Source organism: Sander lucioperca, chromosome 1, assembly GCF_008315115.2.
Source record: "Sander lucioperca isolate FBNREF2018 chromosome 1, SLUC_FBN_1.2, whole genome shotgun sequence".
Taxonomy (NCBI): Eukaryota; Metazoa; Chordata; class Actinopteri; order Perciformes; family Percidae; genus Sander; species Sander lucioperca.
The window spans coordinates 21,106,687-21,125,237 of record NC_050173.1 but is presented as its reverse complement, the minus strand read 5'-3'; the positions used below and the strand labels follow the sequence as shown (position 1 = coordinate 21,125,237).

The 18,551-nt window shown below is 40.2% G+C and overlaps 2 protein-coding genes across 4 annotated transcripts in view; one reads left to right on the top strand and one right to left on the bottom strand.

The window, feature by feature from the left end:
- Nucleotides 1-6,212, bottom strand: part of rttn (rotatin) — a 37,375-nt gene extending 31,163 nt beyond the window's left edge. For all 3 annotated transcript variants that reach the window (XM_031282098.2, XM_036000254.1, XM_031282099.2), the window contains exons 1-9: nt 6,024-6,212; nt 5,468-5,655; nt 4,910-5,099; nt 4,609-4,707; nt 4,153-4,243; nt 3,786-3,900; nt 1,748-1,898; nt 811-979; nt 13-200 (exon numbers count right to left, since the gene is read on the bottom strand). In XM_031282098.2, coding sequence (XP_031137958.1) covers nt 13-200; nt 811-979; nt 1,748-1,898; nt 3,786-3,900; nt 4,153-4,243; nt 4,609-4,707; nt 4,910-5,099; nt 5,468-5,655; nt 6,024-6,054 — 1,222 coding nt within the window. In that variant the 5' untranslated portion in view covers nt 6,055-6,212. The remainder of the gene's footprint in view (nt 1-12; nt 201-810; nt 980-1,747; nt 1,899-3,785; nt 3,901-4,152; nt 4,244-4,608; nt 4,708-4,909; nt 5,100-5,467; nt 5,656-6,023) is intronic.
- Nucleotides 6,213-11,862: 5,650 nt separating this feature from the next.
- LOC116037944 (suppressor of cytokine signaling 6) lies at nt 11,863-17,914 on the top strand. The gene is made up of 3 exons (XM_031282076.2): nt 11,863-12,264; nt 12,738-12,807; nt 13,910-17,914. Exon 3 carries the CDS (start codon nt 14,036-14,038, stop codon nt 15,647-15,649), a length of 1,614 nt encoding a protein of 537 aa, XP_031137936.1. The 5' UTR covers nt 11,863-12,264; nt 12,738-12,807; nt 13,910-14,035; the 3' UTR covers nt 15,650-17,914.
- Nucleotides 17,915-18,551: the final 637 nt, after the last annotated feature.

Genomic DNA, 18,551 nt, shown 5'->3' with positions numbered 1-18,551 from the left:
AATGGCTCCTACCTGTTTTAAGCAGTGGTATGGCATGTTCCATGATGGCAACAGTGAACTGAGCCAAAGTGAGCTGCTGTAACTGCAGCTCCAAGATATCTTCTACACCCAAGTCAGGAAGCTCCAAGTTGGCCACATCTGCAGGGGACTGCGTCTGCCCGGGGCCCTGGACTGCTGCTCCCCCTCTGTGCGAGCTGCCACTGGATTAATCAAAGACAAGAGAGGAAGACAACTGTAAATTCATGATCTGTACTTGGACCCCTCAAATACAAGGAGTGACGTATGAGCTGTATAGGGATGGATTATAAAAACTGCCATTACAGGAATCAGAGCTGATTTTTAAACACTGTAGACCAGCCGCTAGAGGGCTCCTGGTGTTATTTATATTTAAAAAGAATAATACAATCCTCCACAGTCTGTCTCAGTTTGTTTTATCTTAGTGTGGGGGGTTGCTGGTGTCAGCAGCAATTTTGTCATTATCAAAGCCACAAAAAAATCCTACTGTGCACAAATTTCTAAAAAGTATAAGACAATCTTGTTAAGTGTACAGTCTGATGAACAGAATTGACAAGAATGCTGAAAGTTATTTTTACAAGCAAGCGACAGACACCACAGAAGTGTGACAAACTGAGTGAATCTCTGCTCTCACTGCCAACACGCATGCTGAAGACATGAAAAGAATCAATACCCTAAACATAAGAACAGCAAGAAGCGATGTACTGAAAGTGATGCAGTTTTTCATCTATAATCTCCTGTAGCGTTTGTTTCAATGCAGTGGGGTTACACACACACACACACACACACACACACCTGGTGGAAGCTGCATCTCCGTCTTGGCCATCTCCCCTAGCTCTCTGGCCTGCGCGTCCCACCACAGAGGGCCGAGGAGAGCACTCTGCCCCCGGAGATGAGGCCTGGGAACGCTGCGTCCCACGCACTTCCTGGGAGTAGGAAAAGGACGAGTTCTGGGAAACTGGATCTACCAACCACAAAAAGAAAAAAAAGAGGAAAGACTTGCACGTTAGTTAGACTTTGTATGATAAACAGTGTTGGGGTAGTTACTCAAAAAAGTATTAGATTACACATTACTAGTTACTTAAAAAAATGTAATGCCTTACTTTACTATTACACACTGCTGAAAGTAACTAGTTACACTACTAGTTATTGATAAAGCAAAGAGATTCATGTAGTGGTGTTTACTTATTGCAGGAAATTAATATATATACAAAATATAATCCTTCTCAATCATGACCCAGTAGAAGCAAGTGATGGTGTCTGTATCTGCAGAGAGCCTGCCCTCTGCCTGCATCTTCTTATTTTGCTGTGTTCGGGACATTTCTGGGCTCAACCTCTATAAAAAAGTAGCGACCAGGTGCCAGAATGTAAGCACACATCCAAGAGGAAGCTACAAAAATGGCAGACACAGCGTCAAAGTAAACGCAAATAGCGAGCACCGTTACACTTTTTGGTTCGGGGAAGAGGGGCCAATTTTAAATGTTTCATTTAAAAACCGCAACTGACAAATCCTACTCATTCTGCCTTGAAATAAATTGTTGAGAATATTTGAAGTGTCCACTTGAAAAATTTTAAACAATGGTGGTATGGTTTGGGAATTGGTCATGCGAAGTATATGATTCAAAATTGTAACCAAATAAAATGTACCTTATAATAAAGGAACGCATGTAAACTAACAGAATAAGCATCCAAAATCTGCTAATCATCAGCTGCGACTCATAGGGTGTGCTACCTTGCTTTGTAGAGTAGAAGCTTGGATCTTGATGAAAGCGTAGTCTCCTCCTCAGCCCCACACAAAGCTGCCGCAGGCAGGAAAGAGCCTGCAAGTGGAGGTAGCTTGCCTCACCTTTACCCGAACCCAGCCTCAACAGGGACAGAAGGCTCTGAAAAGAGACGGGGATATCACGGCAGTATTGTTACTGAGAAGCTGGGTTTATGGAAAGGTTTTTTGGAAGACATCATTAACAACCATTAACATCCAATTAGGATATTATTGTAATTGGGCAAATATTCTGGTTAAAAGCTCTGTGAACAAACAGAGCCAAAGCTGAGACAATGTACAAAGACTGTGTAAAAAACCTAAGCTCAGACAGTGATAGAAAAGTTGTAATAAAGTTTGCTAAATAAAAAAGGCAAGTGGAATTTAATTATTGAAGCAACAATTTGTTAAAAGTTCAGATTCTCTGCTCTCTGCAGCTAATGATGTCTCTAAATCCAAGTCTTTTAATTTAGCTTAATAGCTCTAGTAACTCAAAGGAGGGCCACAAGAAGAAAAGTACTTTGCCATAATGATTTCTTTTTGATGATGAGACTGCTGAGTGACCGTATGCTAATAATACTGCCTTGAGACCGATACATACTGTAATGCACCACTTTATTACCAAAATAGTCATGTTCACACAGTAGCTCATCTTTGTTGCCAACATTACACTGGTAGATACATAAAAAAGTGCAGGCCAATTTTTTACAGAAATAGGGAGAGAGCACAACTCTTAATGTAACTTGACACAAGCACATTGACCTTTTCATTTGCAACATAGGACAGTTTAGATTCCTCAAAAGCCAACGACGCCAGGACGAGGACAGTTTGAGCGCTTGCAGACAACTTGGACCGGTTTTACAGTGTTATCTCTGATATTCAAGGAGCCTTAAAAGGAAAGAAGCAAAACATTCCACCAAGGACTTTCAAACCCTGCAAGAGGTACATCATGACCAAAATGTAGCCTCACAGCAATCTAGTGCCTGCTCAAGCAAAGCAAGCCTCCAGAGGCCCCCACAACCTCCTACAAGATCAGGGACACAGAATTATAAATTGGTGTTTTGATCAAGGACACCATTTGACAGGTTATTATTTTGACGGTGGCTTGAGTGATCATACTATAACTTCCATTATGGGATGGTTAGGCTAGCCACTCAAAACAACATGTCATCTAATTGATGTGAATAAACAAGAATACTTTATGAACAGTTGGCCGAGAACCAGCACAAAATAAACAAGCCCTGGAATTCCTCAGTAACATCTTTAATTTTGTCTTTTTGGACACTCGTGTTTAATCAAGCATTGAGAAGTGTTAAGCCCTTGACACACTAACCCGACGGCCGACCGTTGGCAGAAAAGGCAGTCGGACTGATCAGTCGGCTCCCCGAGGTCCAAAAAGTGCCTCAGGACACACCGAAGCGACGCCGACTTGAGCGTGTAATACGTCTCCATAACAGCAGGCGGCGCTAATCTGTGTTGTCGCCCAAAAAATGAAAACCGGCAGCTGATTGGACAGCTCCTCGGACGGACGACGGCACGAAACACACCGAACAGACTCGAGTCACTGACCTCGCCAGACTGTCCGACGGCTATCGGGTTGGTGTGTCAGGGCCTTTAGGGTCAGCAACAAGCCCCCATTTTCAAGTCAGAACAGTGCAAATCAAATACAGGCTTTTGGCTTGAAGCATAAGCACTGAGTATGACAAAAATCATACATAATGTAAAGTAAAAATGATGGCACTGACAGCCACTCTAATGCCCAGCTTCAAAATAAACTATTAAAATAATTATAATTATATATTTATTTTGAATGGCATTACCTGTTATAGCGTGGTAACAAACCTGTGACTGCATGGGAACTGCAACCCCTACAGCACACTTTCTGTCTGGTATAATATTAGGTATGATCTTTCTACTTATATTTCTAAAATATACCAGTATAGCTAAGCATTAACGTATGTTCATTTACAATACTATTGTCAGTGCAAGAACACGTTATTTGTAATGATACCTTTACAATACTGGGCCTTTGCAGGAAGATCTCAGCAGGAAAGTCTTGCATAATGACATCACACAGAAGTTCACACGTGCTCCGCACCAAGTTGGGGTTGCTGCTCCTTAGAGAACTGTTTCACAAGATTTAGGATATAAGGATATATTTAATACTATTATTATTTTACATCACTGCACATAAAAACTTTTTTTTGGAACTGAAACTATTGAGTACCAAAAGTTAGCACAGAATGGTTTGTAAGATTCTTAAAAATACCTTGTTCTTTAATAAATTGTTTCCTGAATTAAATCATAATAATGTTAATTTAACACTGCATTTTAACTAGGCATATAGTATTTGTTAGAGACATATATTTTTCTCTCACCTCTCATTGGATGAAAGTATGTGTCTGTCTGTGTTTGTCAAAGACAGCCATGGAAACACAGAAAACTTGAGACATCTCACAGACTCATGCACTGTACAACACAGAGGGATAAAATGTGCAAAACATGTAGATTAGAGAAAATCATCATGCACTGCTTTAGACAAAACTACAGATGAAATTCAAGATGAGACGCAGCACACTAATAAAGCTAAAGCTGCTTTTACACCGCCGCGTGGCAGCCACCCTGACAACCACCTACCTGCAAGAGTATTCCACCAAAAAGCAAATTGTTTTTAAAAGCGCCAAAGCCAGGTGGTTACCACCAGAAGTTTAGCACGGTGAACTCTGCATGGCAAAAACTCTGCCACCTCCCCTCATGGAAATAACTTAAAGCAGCAAGTTAACACACGGCAGTGTGAAAGCCCCTTTAAGGTGAGTATTCAAAAATACTGGTACCTGCTATCTTCTGAGGTGGTACATCTGTTTGGCTTGGCATGCTCTTGTGGAAATAGCCCATTTGAGGAAAATGCTCTTCAGGTGGAACAACTGTAGGTGCTACAGCAGAGAAAACTGTTTAGTTAAAATATTCTTTCACATACTGCAAGCATTTGATCAAACTGTTATAAGAATGGTGTAAACTAAACTGACAACCAACCCAACTCTCTCCCACCTCTCTCCTACATATGATGATGAACATTTAGTGGTTTGTAGAAGACAGAATCCAAACAAACAATCATTTGGCTTTAACTTGCAACACCTGTTGGAGTTGCTGTACGCTGTCCATGCGAGTAGACCATTATATGACTAGGGAGTAGCTCAGGTAGCTGGAACAGCTGGTCCAGGGTTCCATCGATGACAGCTCGCAGTCTGGGTTCCACATTAGGAGACAGTTGAGTGAGGAAGTCCACCGCACCAACGTCTCTTAGCATCTGGGCTGCACTTGGATGCTTTGAAGACAAAATGACAAAATAAATGGCCATAAAATTAAAAATCTATAATTCAGTGAAATATTAGGTTAGTAGCACTGTAAAATCACAAAGCATGGTGTTGATATAAAAATGTCACTAAGCAAATCTTCCTGCATTTTTGCCCCTGCTAATATTGTACATTGTGTATGTGAGGTGGAGGAAATGTAAACCTGCCATGAAACTTTATCACAATAATTATTGTTAAAGAAAGGCTGAAGCCAAAGCCAAAATTACACTTCAAGTTTATCAGTATATTTTGACAGTTGGTTGACTTCTCCTTTCTAGCCACTGTCCGCGAGAGGAATCACCTAGTATTGTATCTATCATCTAGCTAGAAATGTATCTACCTCTGATAAAGTTGAGAGCAACTCAAGGACCTCTTCCTGCATTGGCACCTCGGGGAAATTGAACCATTCAAGAAGATACACGAACAGCATCTTTTCTTGGACAATGTCAGAGACGGAAATCAGGGAATGGTCCAGCTTACATATGATGCTCTTCAATGCTCGAACTCTTATCTCCATCAAAGAGTGGCCTAAGGTTTGCAGAAAAACAAAGTGTTAAGTTGAGAAGAGACAGAGTTAGCAACGTTTTGTTTTCAGCTAACGTTAGTCAACAGCTAACTGTTAGCTAGCTAACTTTGGGTGGGAGTCCAGATAAGTTTTACTGACTTGGGTTATTTAGCTTACGTTACCGTTAGTGTTGACATTAATTACAACTCTGCATACTGAAGTTAGTTGGTTATAGTAACTTTAAAGCTATGCCACCAGATAAAAGTAGAGCCCATCTAGAGAGGTGTTATATTGTTAGCTAACGTTAGCAAGCGTTCTGCGTTTTGTTAACATCAGTTCAAGTAAAGTCGGGCTTCTAAGCTACATTTGCTTAGCCAGTGAGTCAGCCTACCTATTTTCTTTATAAGGGGAGATAACTCCATGTTCAACGTCAATGTATTGCGTCTCCCTGTGTAAAAATGCGGTAAAAGGCTTTATCAACGACCGAGGCTTGTCAGTTCAATTAGTTGTTGTCTGCCAGTGTCATGTCAACAACGTCTGCTGCCCTCTGTTTTCAACAAACGCGCCAGCGTCAGTCCACTTCCTGTAGAGGACCAGGGTGCGTTCAAGAGTTACAACTGTGTAGGACAAACTGCATCCACAAAACATTTACCATAAGTGTTATAATGTAGATACAAAGCACCTAAAGAAAAAAAAATTATTATACAATTTAATCATATATATAATAGTGCAGCATTTTCACAGAGATCTGCTAATCAGTACTATAAAACAACATGCAGCAATAAAGGTCCAAAGAGACCACAAATTATTGCAGCTCCATAGGCCTATAAGTTAAAAAATTAAAAATTAAAAAAAAACACAGACAAAGCTGAACATCAGTTACAAAACCAGCCAAAAGGGCTATGATGGTTGTAAATAATTTACCTTCACTTCACCAACAATGCCATTAGCATCCCTCAAACCTTTGTATGGCATGGACTTAAAGGTCCTATGAAATGCTGCTTTTGGATGCTTTTATATAGGCCTTAGTGGTCCCCTAATACTGTATCTGAAGTCTCTTTCCCAAAATTCAGACTTGGTGCAGAATTACAGCCACTAGAGCCAGTCCCACAATGAGCTTTCTTAGGATGTGCCATTTCTGTGTCAGTAGCTTTAAATGCTATTGAGGCGGAGAGAGGGGGGGCAAGGTGGAGGGTGGAGGTGTGGCCTTGACAAACTGCCATGCTTTCAAGCCATGATGTCTCTGTCTTTCTCATGGGCGGGCCAAATTCTCTGGGTGGGCAAAGCAGAGAAAGGGGAGGTAACCTTCCTCCTTACGACATCATAAGGGGCAGATTCCAGATCGGCCCATCTGAGCTTTCATTTTCTCAAAGGCAGAGCAGGATCCAGAGCTCGGTTTACACCTATCACCATTTCTAGCCACTTGGGGACCATAGGCAGGCTGGGGGAACTTATATTAATGTTAAAAAACCTCATAAAGTGACATTTTCATGCCATGGGACCTTTAATATCTCTTTGGCAAGGACCCTCTTACATGCAGAATAGATCACAACTGACCAGATGATTTCCCAAGGAGTCCTGTCTGTAGGTGGCCCTTTCTTTCAGCTGTGTTTGTGACAAGACATATCCGATGTGCCAATTTGTGGCATATTTCTGTCATAGAATTTTTTTTAAACGTTATGTAAACATGCTGACGCATTTTTTCTTGCCAGGATCATTAGTGTTTCAAGGCATGTTTCAAAATCATTAAAAGCTTTTGCATTGAATAAATGTTAAAATAAGTTTTGACAGCAGCCACGTTATCCTGTCATAAAATGAATCTTCTCATACACTGATGTTTTCAAAAAAAAAAATCTAAGTTGATCTGCATCGCCTCTTAACGCAAGTGCAAGCATACATTCTTTTCGTGCTCTGTGTGTAAGTTAATCCAATTGCTCAAGATCACATACTTGATTTGATGTGGAGACGTTCAGCCGACAGGGTGATAATTAACAAACTTAGTGAATGATAATTTGATATGATAATAATATAATGACACCGCCTCTGAGAATTCTGGAGGGATTTAAGCCCATAATTAATTTGGCGATGTATTGTATATTCTACTGTCACCTAGAAGAGTTTGAGGGGAAAGAAAGAAATTCTTAATTTGTGCTTTCATAATCCATGACTGTTTTACTTCAGCACATACGTATATGTACATTTTTACCAATATTATAATTTTCTCCTTAAGTAATTTTATTTTAGATACATCATACTGCTTATCTAAGCTTGTTCCAGAGCTTCATATATCATATTTACTGCACAGTGAGCCAAATAAAAAAAAAAATTTGAAAACAAATTTGAAAATTATTGTTTATACACATCCCTGTAATGTGTGAAATATTTGTTATGTTTGAAAAAACTTTGAAAAGAAGTCTGGTGGGTTGGAGCAGAGCTTGCCTGCACAGCATGAGTCATATTGACAACGGACCAAAGGGTCCGTTGACCTGTGGAGGTCAACAAATGTATTTTGCCCAGTTTGCCCGAGCTCTGCTACAGTATATAGGGTTGAATTCTTATGAATGTTTTTGACATTCTATAGTTGTACAATGAGAATACAGAGTGAGTGAGAGTTCTGACATCCAAACAGCTACAGTAAGGAGGTATTCTTTGCCCGGTGGAAAAATACATTGCCCTGGGTCAGACTACGAGGTCTTAATAGCTGTTGAGTTTGCCTCAAACAGTACATCACATGATTTCGTTTGACAACCACTGTGTGTCTTGGATCATTTGTTAGCATAGACTGCAGACAGGAAGCAAAACTTCCCTTTAAATAAAAACAATAAAAAACATGGGGTATGTTGTACGACTTTCAGCCCTTTATTTTTGACCATCAGACATAAGGTATGCTGTTCTCACATGTCTTTTCAGGTGTTTCCCTTATGTGCTAAACACTGCAGTTATCCATTTATTCATATATAGCCTACCTTGTAACCACGTGACTCTAAGCTGTATATTTAGTTTGAAGGAATCATTTTGTGTTTTGTACTTTCAATCTTTAATTGCCTGTGTTTTCAAAAGCAATTCAAGGATTTATAACATTGTAAATCATACGCAAAGTCTCTCTTTTATTTCACCTCAGGCTAAATTACTCATATGCCAGAAACCACCTCAGGCAGTTCATGAATGTAAGCCTGATCTCTGAGTAGAACTCATGCCAATTTAAATACATTGAAGCCAGATTTACTCTCGAAGCATCTCAGTCTCTGGACCCTCAACAAGGTTAAAGCTGATCATGAGTCATCATGTGCCTGACCATATTGGCCAACCTGTCCTGGACAGACATTATGGAGCACTGCTTTCTGGTAGAGACTACATACTGTATATAGCTGTACAAGTAGTATAAATGTATAGCTTTTCCAAAGACACGCTTAAAACATCACCAAAGTAGGGACTGCATGAAAAAAGTAATCAACCCTTCAGCCAAAAGAAAAAAATACATAACCCTCTCCCTTTTCTGACCCGCTTATAACTTTCATACATGCAAGTGACTGTAAATTGAAATGCGAGGAACCTGAAGTAAAGCCATGTACAAGTAAGGCTTTCACCAAATGTTTCACAAGAGCTGCTGGGTAAAAGGATTGGTTGTTGCCCTTATAAGCATTTCATGCATAAATCAATGTCAAATCAGCTAATGAATCATATCATTATTGTAGTTGTCCAAAATTCAACACCCCACATGGCGACAAAATACAAGGAGTTACTTCCACAGTTAATAATGTGACATCAAGGGTGACGTTATAACAGACCCGAAGAACATAAGCAAGCATATAGGCAATTAATTTATTGTTTTAACCAGGCAGCCATTTGGACTGAGCTCTAGCCTCTATGGCTGAGTCATTACATTGCATATGGATGCAGCGGGTGTAACAGTAATCAATGCAGTCAACTTATTGATTTTAAAATACTGCAACACTAAAATGAGTAAAATGAAAAAATTGATCTACTGAAATCACATAGACACAATAAAATAAATAAGGCAGAGGTGTGGTCATCATACTTCCCATACATGCTCAGACTGTATTTTGAGTCGCACTCTTCCTATGGTATTCCACAGTCATCCCTGAAACAAAACCCAAGTGGTCCCACTGGCCTTGTCACTGTCTGACATGCCTGCTGTACCCGTCTTCCGCTCCACTGCAAGTGTTGAGGATGTGAACGTGGGCACCAAGAGGCCCCTGTAATCCCCCTATCAGCAAAGGAGTCAAGTCAAAGAACTGAGTCAAACCGAAGCAGGCACAGACATATTGTGCAAATAATTTATGGCTGATACAGCGTTGATTTGAAATTAAGATGAAAAGCGAGGAGCTTCCCCACATGTGGAGGTATCTCATTAAACAGTGTGGCCTTTACTCTATGTGTGCAATGTTCCTTCTTGACTTGAGATTCAGTGTTTTGAGTCGTGCTTATACATCAATTCTAATTCTTTTGGAAATATTGATCTTAAGAGAGAGAGAGAGAGAGAGAGAGAGAGAGAGAGAGAGAGGGAGAGAGAGAGAGAGAGAGAGGTGTTGCAGAGGCCCTCATATATTGTGCTCTGCATGTGGTGTTTGACAACATCATGCAGATACTCAATTCCCATCAAACTATTACCATTTAATTCATGTAAATAAACAGCCTGCTATTAGTAACTATTTGATCTGTTTATCCTGCCATGATAGTCTTGGGTTATGCCCACAGCTGAATCATTCTTGTTTTTCCTTTCTGGCAACAAATATCAACAGACTAAAGTTTGTTTGTCAGATCTAATTTAGCTTGTAAAAACACTGCATCCTTGCTTCCCAGTGTCCTTGGTGCTATATCTAAGAGCTGCCACCCCTCCTTCCTCCCCCCACACCAGCCCTCCCCTCCTGTGCCAACACATCAAGTGAAGGCAGCCTGATCAACCCTAATAGGGCCTGGTAATTAGAGTCTTTGCATAGAGCCTGTCTGCGCACAGCTGCCCTAAGCAGGTTGGGGAAGGACTGCCATACACTTGACAGTGTGGAAAAACAATGTAATGTTCAGTATATGGACCAAATTAGCCTGGCAGTGGTAAACACAATCTACTTTAAAACAATACTGACACTAATTAGGCAACCAATGTATCATTTCAGAGCTCAAGTTTTAGTTGTCATATCAAATACTTGAAAATACTTGGAGAATCATCTTGATGTTTCTGGAATACAAATTAGAAAGACCTTACTGCATAAAGGCTAGCACAGCTTCAGGGAAAACAAGTGTAGTGGTTGATATTTCTGCAGTAATGTAATATCTGTAGTGGAAAATGGACTCCTGATTATTGTACTGTGGAAAAGTTATGTACTGTATTTGATCTGTAGTGTAAATAGCAAGCAAGCAAACCCTAAATTATTTGCTATAACCTAAACCTACAACAACAAAAATGTTTCATCCATTAGGTTTAATTCTGACATAGGCTACTGTTGAGTATTGTCATGCAGTTGCTGTATGTGCACAGATTGACGACTATACAGAACAACAATACAAACAAAATATTGAATGAATGCATATTGAAAATATCTATGTTTTCAGTGTCACACTTAGCCACAAAAAAACATTCAAGATGATGAAAAACTAGTCGATTACATATTAGGGATTTAGGACAATTGAAAAATAAATTAGACATTTTATTAGACATGCCACCAATGTCTACCCATGATGTGGTCTCCTCGTGAAAAGTCCAAATAACTTGGACCATATGTCTTTATGTCTCATTTATTTCTTAACTCAACATCCTTTTTCAACAGAGGTTCAGAGCATGCATGGTTTTTGCAACACCTTGCTTCATACCTGGGAGCTGCCATGCACAACCACTTCCTTGTACTTCCTTGCACAACAATAGCATTCAGTGGTGAGTTATTTAGGGACGGATGAGTTTAACTTCACTGCCCAAAAAGTTGTGATTTAGGTGATCTGATTAAAAATCCTCTTTATAACCTAAAACTATTAAGTACAAAACATTATTCCAAACACAAATGTATCCAAATGATAACATTAGAAGCGTGTCATCTGTTTTTTGGTTAAATCCTAATCCATGTTTTTTATTTATTTGCAGCCCACAGAATAAACTCTATTTATCTGTCCATTTTGTTGTTTTATTTTCTCCATTTATTTAGTGACAATATCCACATGATTTCTCAGTGTTTGGGTTGTCTCTGCCTCTGGGATGTAAAAACTTGCTGTAGCTGCTGTGCGTCAGATTCGCTGCATCTGAATCTGCTCCCACAATTCAACAGGCAACAAAGGAAGAAAGGAAGAGGCCGTGAGCTACAAAGTGTTAGCCAACCTAGACAGAAACAGGCCACCTAGCTAATTGTGTCATTCTAATCGGAAATGTAAACCCGCACGTTTAGAGAAGAACATCCGGCGATATAAACGCTTTATACTTTCATTTGGGCGCAGAAGCTGACTAAAGGGAAGGTAACGCTGATGTTTTCGACAGTAAACGTTAACAAAGCTAGCTGATTGATTTAGGTAGTAAGCTAACATTAACAACCGTGAAGGAGCGAACCTTCATGAACGTGTTGTACAACACAGATGCCAACACCTCTGGGTTTTTTTTTTTGCATATTGAGAGAAGCTGAAGTGACCGGGTAAGAGACAATGTAATGTGCATGTATATTTTTAATGTTTAAAGATAACAGTTTTACTTTGAAAGTAGACGTGCTAACAAACTGGTTAACTGGCTGTTAGCTATTTGATGTTAGCATACAAGCAAGCCAACATCTGTTAAATTGGCAAGCGATATCGAACAACTTTATTTTGTTTCTTATGGTCTTAATATTTACGTGAAAGTGTACTAATTAAATCGTAGTTTTTGCAGACAGTTTCAGAATATTGTCATTAAAGTCACAAACTAACACCCGTAGCTAAGCTAAAGGCATGCTGTTGTGTCCGTAGGCCTTACCAGGTCAGGACAAATCTTGCTAACGTTGACTTTATTTATACACACTGTTTATGTTAGGTGATTATATAGGTACATATATTGTGCAATATTCGATCATAAAATCAAGTGTAATTTAAAGGTGTAGAACCTTTTCAAATAAGCTGGCTTTGTTTTTCACAGCATCAAATGAAAGGTGGTGGAAGTGGAACTTGACCCATCCAACTGAGTCACCATTTTCCTGCACATAATGGTGAGTAATCAGATTGCAGCTGTCTTGATTATCAAGCAACTTTATTTAGGTGCTCTAAGTGGCACATGTCTCTAGATACTGTTTCAATCCTGGTTTGCCAGAACTGTCACAGCTTTCATTTGACAGATGACAAGGCAATGATTGTTATTCATTTCATAAAATCCTGATTATAATATGGTGTGGTCGGTGAATATTTGGACATATTTACAGACTAGCACATTGGATTTAAAATGAAATATTTACTGTGTTTATTAAGTGTTGGCTTTCAGTTGTAAGGCTGTTGGAAGGTGTTCATATTGGGGCAGCAGTGTACCAAGTCTAGCCCCTATTGTATGATCCATAGTCAACAATGCTGCAGGGCTGTGCTCCTAAACACACAGCCAGACAACCAAGATGTTTTAAGGCAGAATGGTGGCAACAGCACAAGGCTTAACAGTGCATGACCAGGGAAAATACCAAGCATCCTTTAATGTTTGTGGATCGTACACTTCAAGCCGTCAATAAAACAAAGGATTTCCAACCGGATATTAAACAAAATGATTTTGTGTAATTTGTCCAATTAAATCTATCCTACTTAAAATGGGGGATTTTGTACACTGTTCACCCAGTATGAATGTGAAAACCCATCCCCATTAAACCTGAAAGTCAGCACTTGTAGTCATTGTTTTATTTCAAATCCATTGTACTGGGAGTACAGAGTTTAGAGCTGAGACGATAACTTGGTCAACAGAAAAATAATCTGTTAAAAAGCGAGTAATATTTTTGTTCATCTTTAAGCAAAAATGCTAGATTTGATGCTTTATCTCGTCTTATGTGATGATAAACAGAATGTCTTTATTTTTTTGACTGTTGGTCTGAGAAAACAAGACAGTTGATAACATTACATTGGGCTTCAGGAAATTATAATTTTAGTTTTTTCATTTTGTTTTGACATTTTATAGATCAAATTATTTGAGAAATTGTTTTATTATTAATGAAAGTTGCAGCCTTCACAGAGTGAATACAAAGAAAATCCCTGTCCAAATACTCGGGGACTGCTCAAGAAGTATTTTTTGGAACAAACAATTATAATATCTATAATCTTGTGTTTTTCTTTCTGCAGGGTTTAATGGCTCCCCTGTATGCATGACTTGTTTGGTGCGGCCTGATGGGAGGACACTGTGGATAGTACTTTCATCAGGATACCAGGAGAGCCAACCCATGCCCCCACTTTGGAGGGCCCATCAGAATGAAGAAGATAAGCCTTAAGACCATCCGCAAGTCCCTCAGCATAAAGTCAGGCAAAGAGGAGGGTGACTTTGTCATGCTCCAACAGCCCTCGCTGACTACAGAGTTTTCTAAGGAAGAGTCACTTTTTGGGGGCTGCTACACCAAAGAGCTTTCTGGCTGTGACCTCGGTGGTGAAGAGGACAAAGGAGGCCCGAATAAGGGCCGCTCAAAGAGCGAGGGCCTGATGGGATCGCTAAAGAGGAGACTGTCTGCCAAGCAGAAGGTGAAAGTGAAAGGCAGCTCCTCTGCCATCGGCTCAGTGGATGATGATGACACCTTCTCATCCTCTTCTGTGCCCGTCAGCTTCAACGAGGTGAAAGCCCAGAGACCCCTCAGATCTGCATCCCTACGGAGTCACCATTATAGCCCCTCACCATGGCCCCTGCGCTCAGTAAACTCTGATGAGGCGTGTATCAAGATGGAGGTAAAAGTTAAAGCCATGGTTCACTCTCCCAGCCCAAGTCCCAACTTAAATGGTGTCCGGAAAGATTTTCACGATTTCCAAATGGAAGGGCTCTTTCAGGACCAAGCAGAATCCTTAAAGAATTTCCAGCAGCCACAAAATGGGGAGTTGCATCTAAATATTGATGAAAATGACGTGCCTGTGGTGCTGGGATTGACTCCCCAGGACTACATCCAGTACACGATGCCTTTAGATGAGGGAATGTACCCAGAAGGGTCCCACTCCTTCTGCCTGGACAGCTCCTCTCCTATGGAGGTGGTGACTGAAGCTGACAACAGGTCCCTCCACACAGACCAGGGACAGGACGAACATGAACTGGTTAGTGGGATGCCTCCGGATCTCTTTATGGAAACCTCAGTTAATAGTCTTCTCATTGGTTCCGCTGGTGTGGTGCTCCAAAGCTCTAGAGTAGAGGTCCCACCTCCCCTCTCTCCACTCCTACCGCCCATGATAAGTAATGCACTTATTCCAAGGACTTTTTCAGGGTTCAGCTCTTCAGACAGCCAGGTAGCTGAGAGGGTTAGACACCACCTCAACTTTGACCCAAATTCAGCTCCTGGGGTCAGTCGGGTGTACGACTCGGTCCAGAGCAGTGGCCCCATGATCGTCACCAGTCTGACAGAGGAGCTGAAGAAGCTGGCGAGGCAGGGCTGGTACTGGGGCCCCATCACACGCTGGGAGGCCGAGGAAAAGCTGGTCAACTTGGCTGATGGCTCATTCCTGGTCAGAGACAGCTCAGATGACAGGTACCTGCTCAGCCTGAGTTTCAGGTCCCAGGGCAAAACCCTCCACACCCGCATTGAACACTCCAATGGACGCTTTAGCTTCTATGAGCAGCCTGATGTGGAGGGACACACATCCATCGTTGACTTAATCGAACACTCTATCAGAGACTCGGAGAATGGAGCTTTTTGCTACTCCAGGTCTCGCTTACCAGGGTCTGCAACCTACCCCGTCAGACTAACCAACCCAGTATCTCGGTTTATGCAAGTGCGCTCCCTGCAGTATCTCTGTCGCTTTGTCATTAGACAGTACACAAGGATAGACCTGATCCAGAAACTGCCCTTGCCTAACAAGATGAAAGATTATCTGCAGGAGAAGCACTACTGAGGACACAGAGATAGGACAGTGGTAGCAATTTGCACTTTTGTGTTCAGTTAAGAGATTTAAACAAGGTTTACAGACAACCACAGTTTTGCGACGATTGGTTCTGGTGGCTCTTGATTTGTGTCCAGGTGACTCCTCCATTCCACTGTTCTGGGTTTTTTTCTGCTGGTTTTAGAAGGCTCTTCTTCCAGAAACGTAGGCCAGCACATAATCTATTGCAAAATATAGAAGAGGTGTATAGCCAAGTTGATTACACTAAGTGCAGACATTAGACATGCATTGGGATGTAACATCCAGCTGTGCAAGTAGAGCAGATTTTCAAAGAATTGCTATCTGCTCTAAGGATGGGCCTGTAGGAAAAACAAAATTCCACTCTAAAGTTAAAAATCCTTTTAATTTATTTCCACCAAATTGTACATTTCAAATATGTAAAAGTATTGCTACATCGAAGTTTTTAAATCAAATGTTAAGCTTTCCGCAAACTGACCAATTTGGATCATCTTTTGCTTTTTTGTTACCCTTCAATGTTACCAACCTTGTCAGCATGACACGATGGAGAATTAGAACATCTGCATCCATACTATGCAATTAGTCAAACAGCAAAGCTTCATTGTATAGTAAGTGATGATGGCCAACCTATTTCATGTTAACCAGATTTTTGCTAATTTACAAACTTAAAAAACTTATCCCGTGGATGCAGTTTCTTCCTCAGGTATTATCTGACTCTGTCATGGCATGTTACAGCTGACATACTACAAATACATTTATATTCTTAGACTGGTGCAGGCTTTATTTTTGCATTTGTCTAGTTCTAACACTAACCACGGCACCATATCAATAAAAAAAAACAACATATAAAATCTTATAAATCACACTCAGAGTCACAAGGGTTTACCAGGTCCACAACATTTTGTTGCAAAAGATGTCTAAAATGTGCCAGTCTGAGAGGGGTTTATCAGTTTGTTCAGAGAAAGTAACTTTAAATTGTATGGCTGCATGTAGCCAATAAATAATGTGCAAGCCTAAAGGTACTGACAATGCTGGATTTGAATGTGCTGTTTGTAGAAACAGCATCAAGTTGATGTATGAACCTTTTTCGAAATGTTACCATTAAATAGAAAAATAAAAAATTGCATTAGGAATGTTACAAAAACTGCACCGCAGCTCAGGCCTAACAGCTTTGTCTCTATCTGTAATGCTTGAATCTGCATGTAGTAAAGGCTTTAAGACAGTCGATAACGGGCACTGTAGAGTTACTCTAAATGAGAGAGGATGTCACTGTAAAAGGGTGAAAGAGCTTGGCTGTGTTCTTTAAGTGCAACTCTGAGTAAAAGCCTGTTTAATGCACAATTGCATTGCCCTGAGTTAACCTACAACTGAAAACAGACCTCTAGTCAATTGACCTGAATCTGTATGTAGTGATGGTTGTTTCTAAGTCTCTTAATGTCAGCAATGTGCTGGATCCAGATCAAAAGAATCCCAGAAATGGTGTGAGCTTAGGTAAAAGGATGTGGGAAAGCCAGGGTTAAGTTTTCCTAGCCATCTTGAAGTGATGCCATGGTTTCAGCATACGACAAAAGTTCCATCACAGCTGCATGGTATCATTAGTGTCGTATGGGTTTCAAGGACATAAAAAAACATATGATTTTTGCCATTGCTTATTCACATTGTCCCCACAGAGCTGCACTACCCCACAGATTGTCTCTACTTGGCTGTTTGTGCCAGAGTAAAGGGAAGAGCACACAGTATGCTACATAAGTGCTTTATATGGATACTTTGACAGGGAATTGTTTTCACATTATGAATGAGCATCTTTTTTGACATCACTGTCCTTTTTAAAAGTATTTGGAAAATGGTCTCTCGGACATCTTTGGTAGGTCGTTAGTGCATAGTTCTAGTTTTAGTTAGCTGGAAATGTCGGTGTCTGAGGAAGTTGCCATGAATCTAGCACAGCGGAAATTAGATAGGAATTTTGAATGGTGTTGCATGTTTAAAGACTTAGCATTTTAAAGCTTTGAGTTGTATAGGAATGAAGGATCTAGGTTGTGTGTTTGGCTGTGTAGAGGGATGTTTTTTTCTGTCACAAACATTGGCTGGACATTCTGTACAAGACATGTATTTTTCTTTTTAGAATCCTTACGTGAGTTTATTTTGTGACATTTGCCATCTGGGGCATGGGGCTGTACAAAAGGAATGTACGCTTGTTTGAGGTATCCATTTTATCTGCCTGCAGGCCCGTTTCAGAAAGCATGAGAATCATAAAAAAAACTACATTGTCACATTTTTGCACTTGAATATTCTCTGACGTGCTTGGATCCTCCCCTGCCTAGAGTTGTCCTTCAGATGGCGTTTAAAAATAAATAAATAAAGTCACACATTTGTCCTTATGTGTTCATATAACTGTTTAGGTTAAAACAAGATTGTTTTGTTTTTGTGATATCTGTGGGATATAAAGGGTAAGGCACCAGCGTCATATCAAAGCCTGCTAATGCTCATGGGCTGTCAAGGAATGGGATCATGGCAAGAACGTGGATGTAAATTTTACTTCTTTTTTTGGGGGGGGTGGGGGGGTGTATGCGTGTTTGAGTTAAAATGTGAACGTAAAATGTTAGTCTGTTTTTAATACAATGTTCTTTTAATTGTATTTCCATTTTAATTTGCAAATTGTCATCAGTTTTGACAAGCAGGAACCAGTTTTATATGGTGTTGCTGCTGTGAGTTTTCTAAATACTTATTTAGTTCATCATTAATCATTCTTGCCTTCATTGTTTGATTCCAGAGGTTGTGATGCTTGTTCAGACTGTTGAAGCATTTTGAATTAGTAACAGCTGTTTAGCACTTAACAAGCTCCAACTGTTTTTCTTTTTTTTTTTTTTTTTTTGCATCTCCGTGAGTGAAGGTGATC

Bases quoted from the DNA above. Each gene is read 5' to 3' on its own strand.
- LOC116037944 (XM_031282076.2), top strand. From the start codon at position 14,036: ATGAAGAAGATAAGCCTTAAGACCATCCGCAAGTCCCTCAGCATAAAG.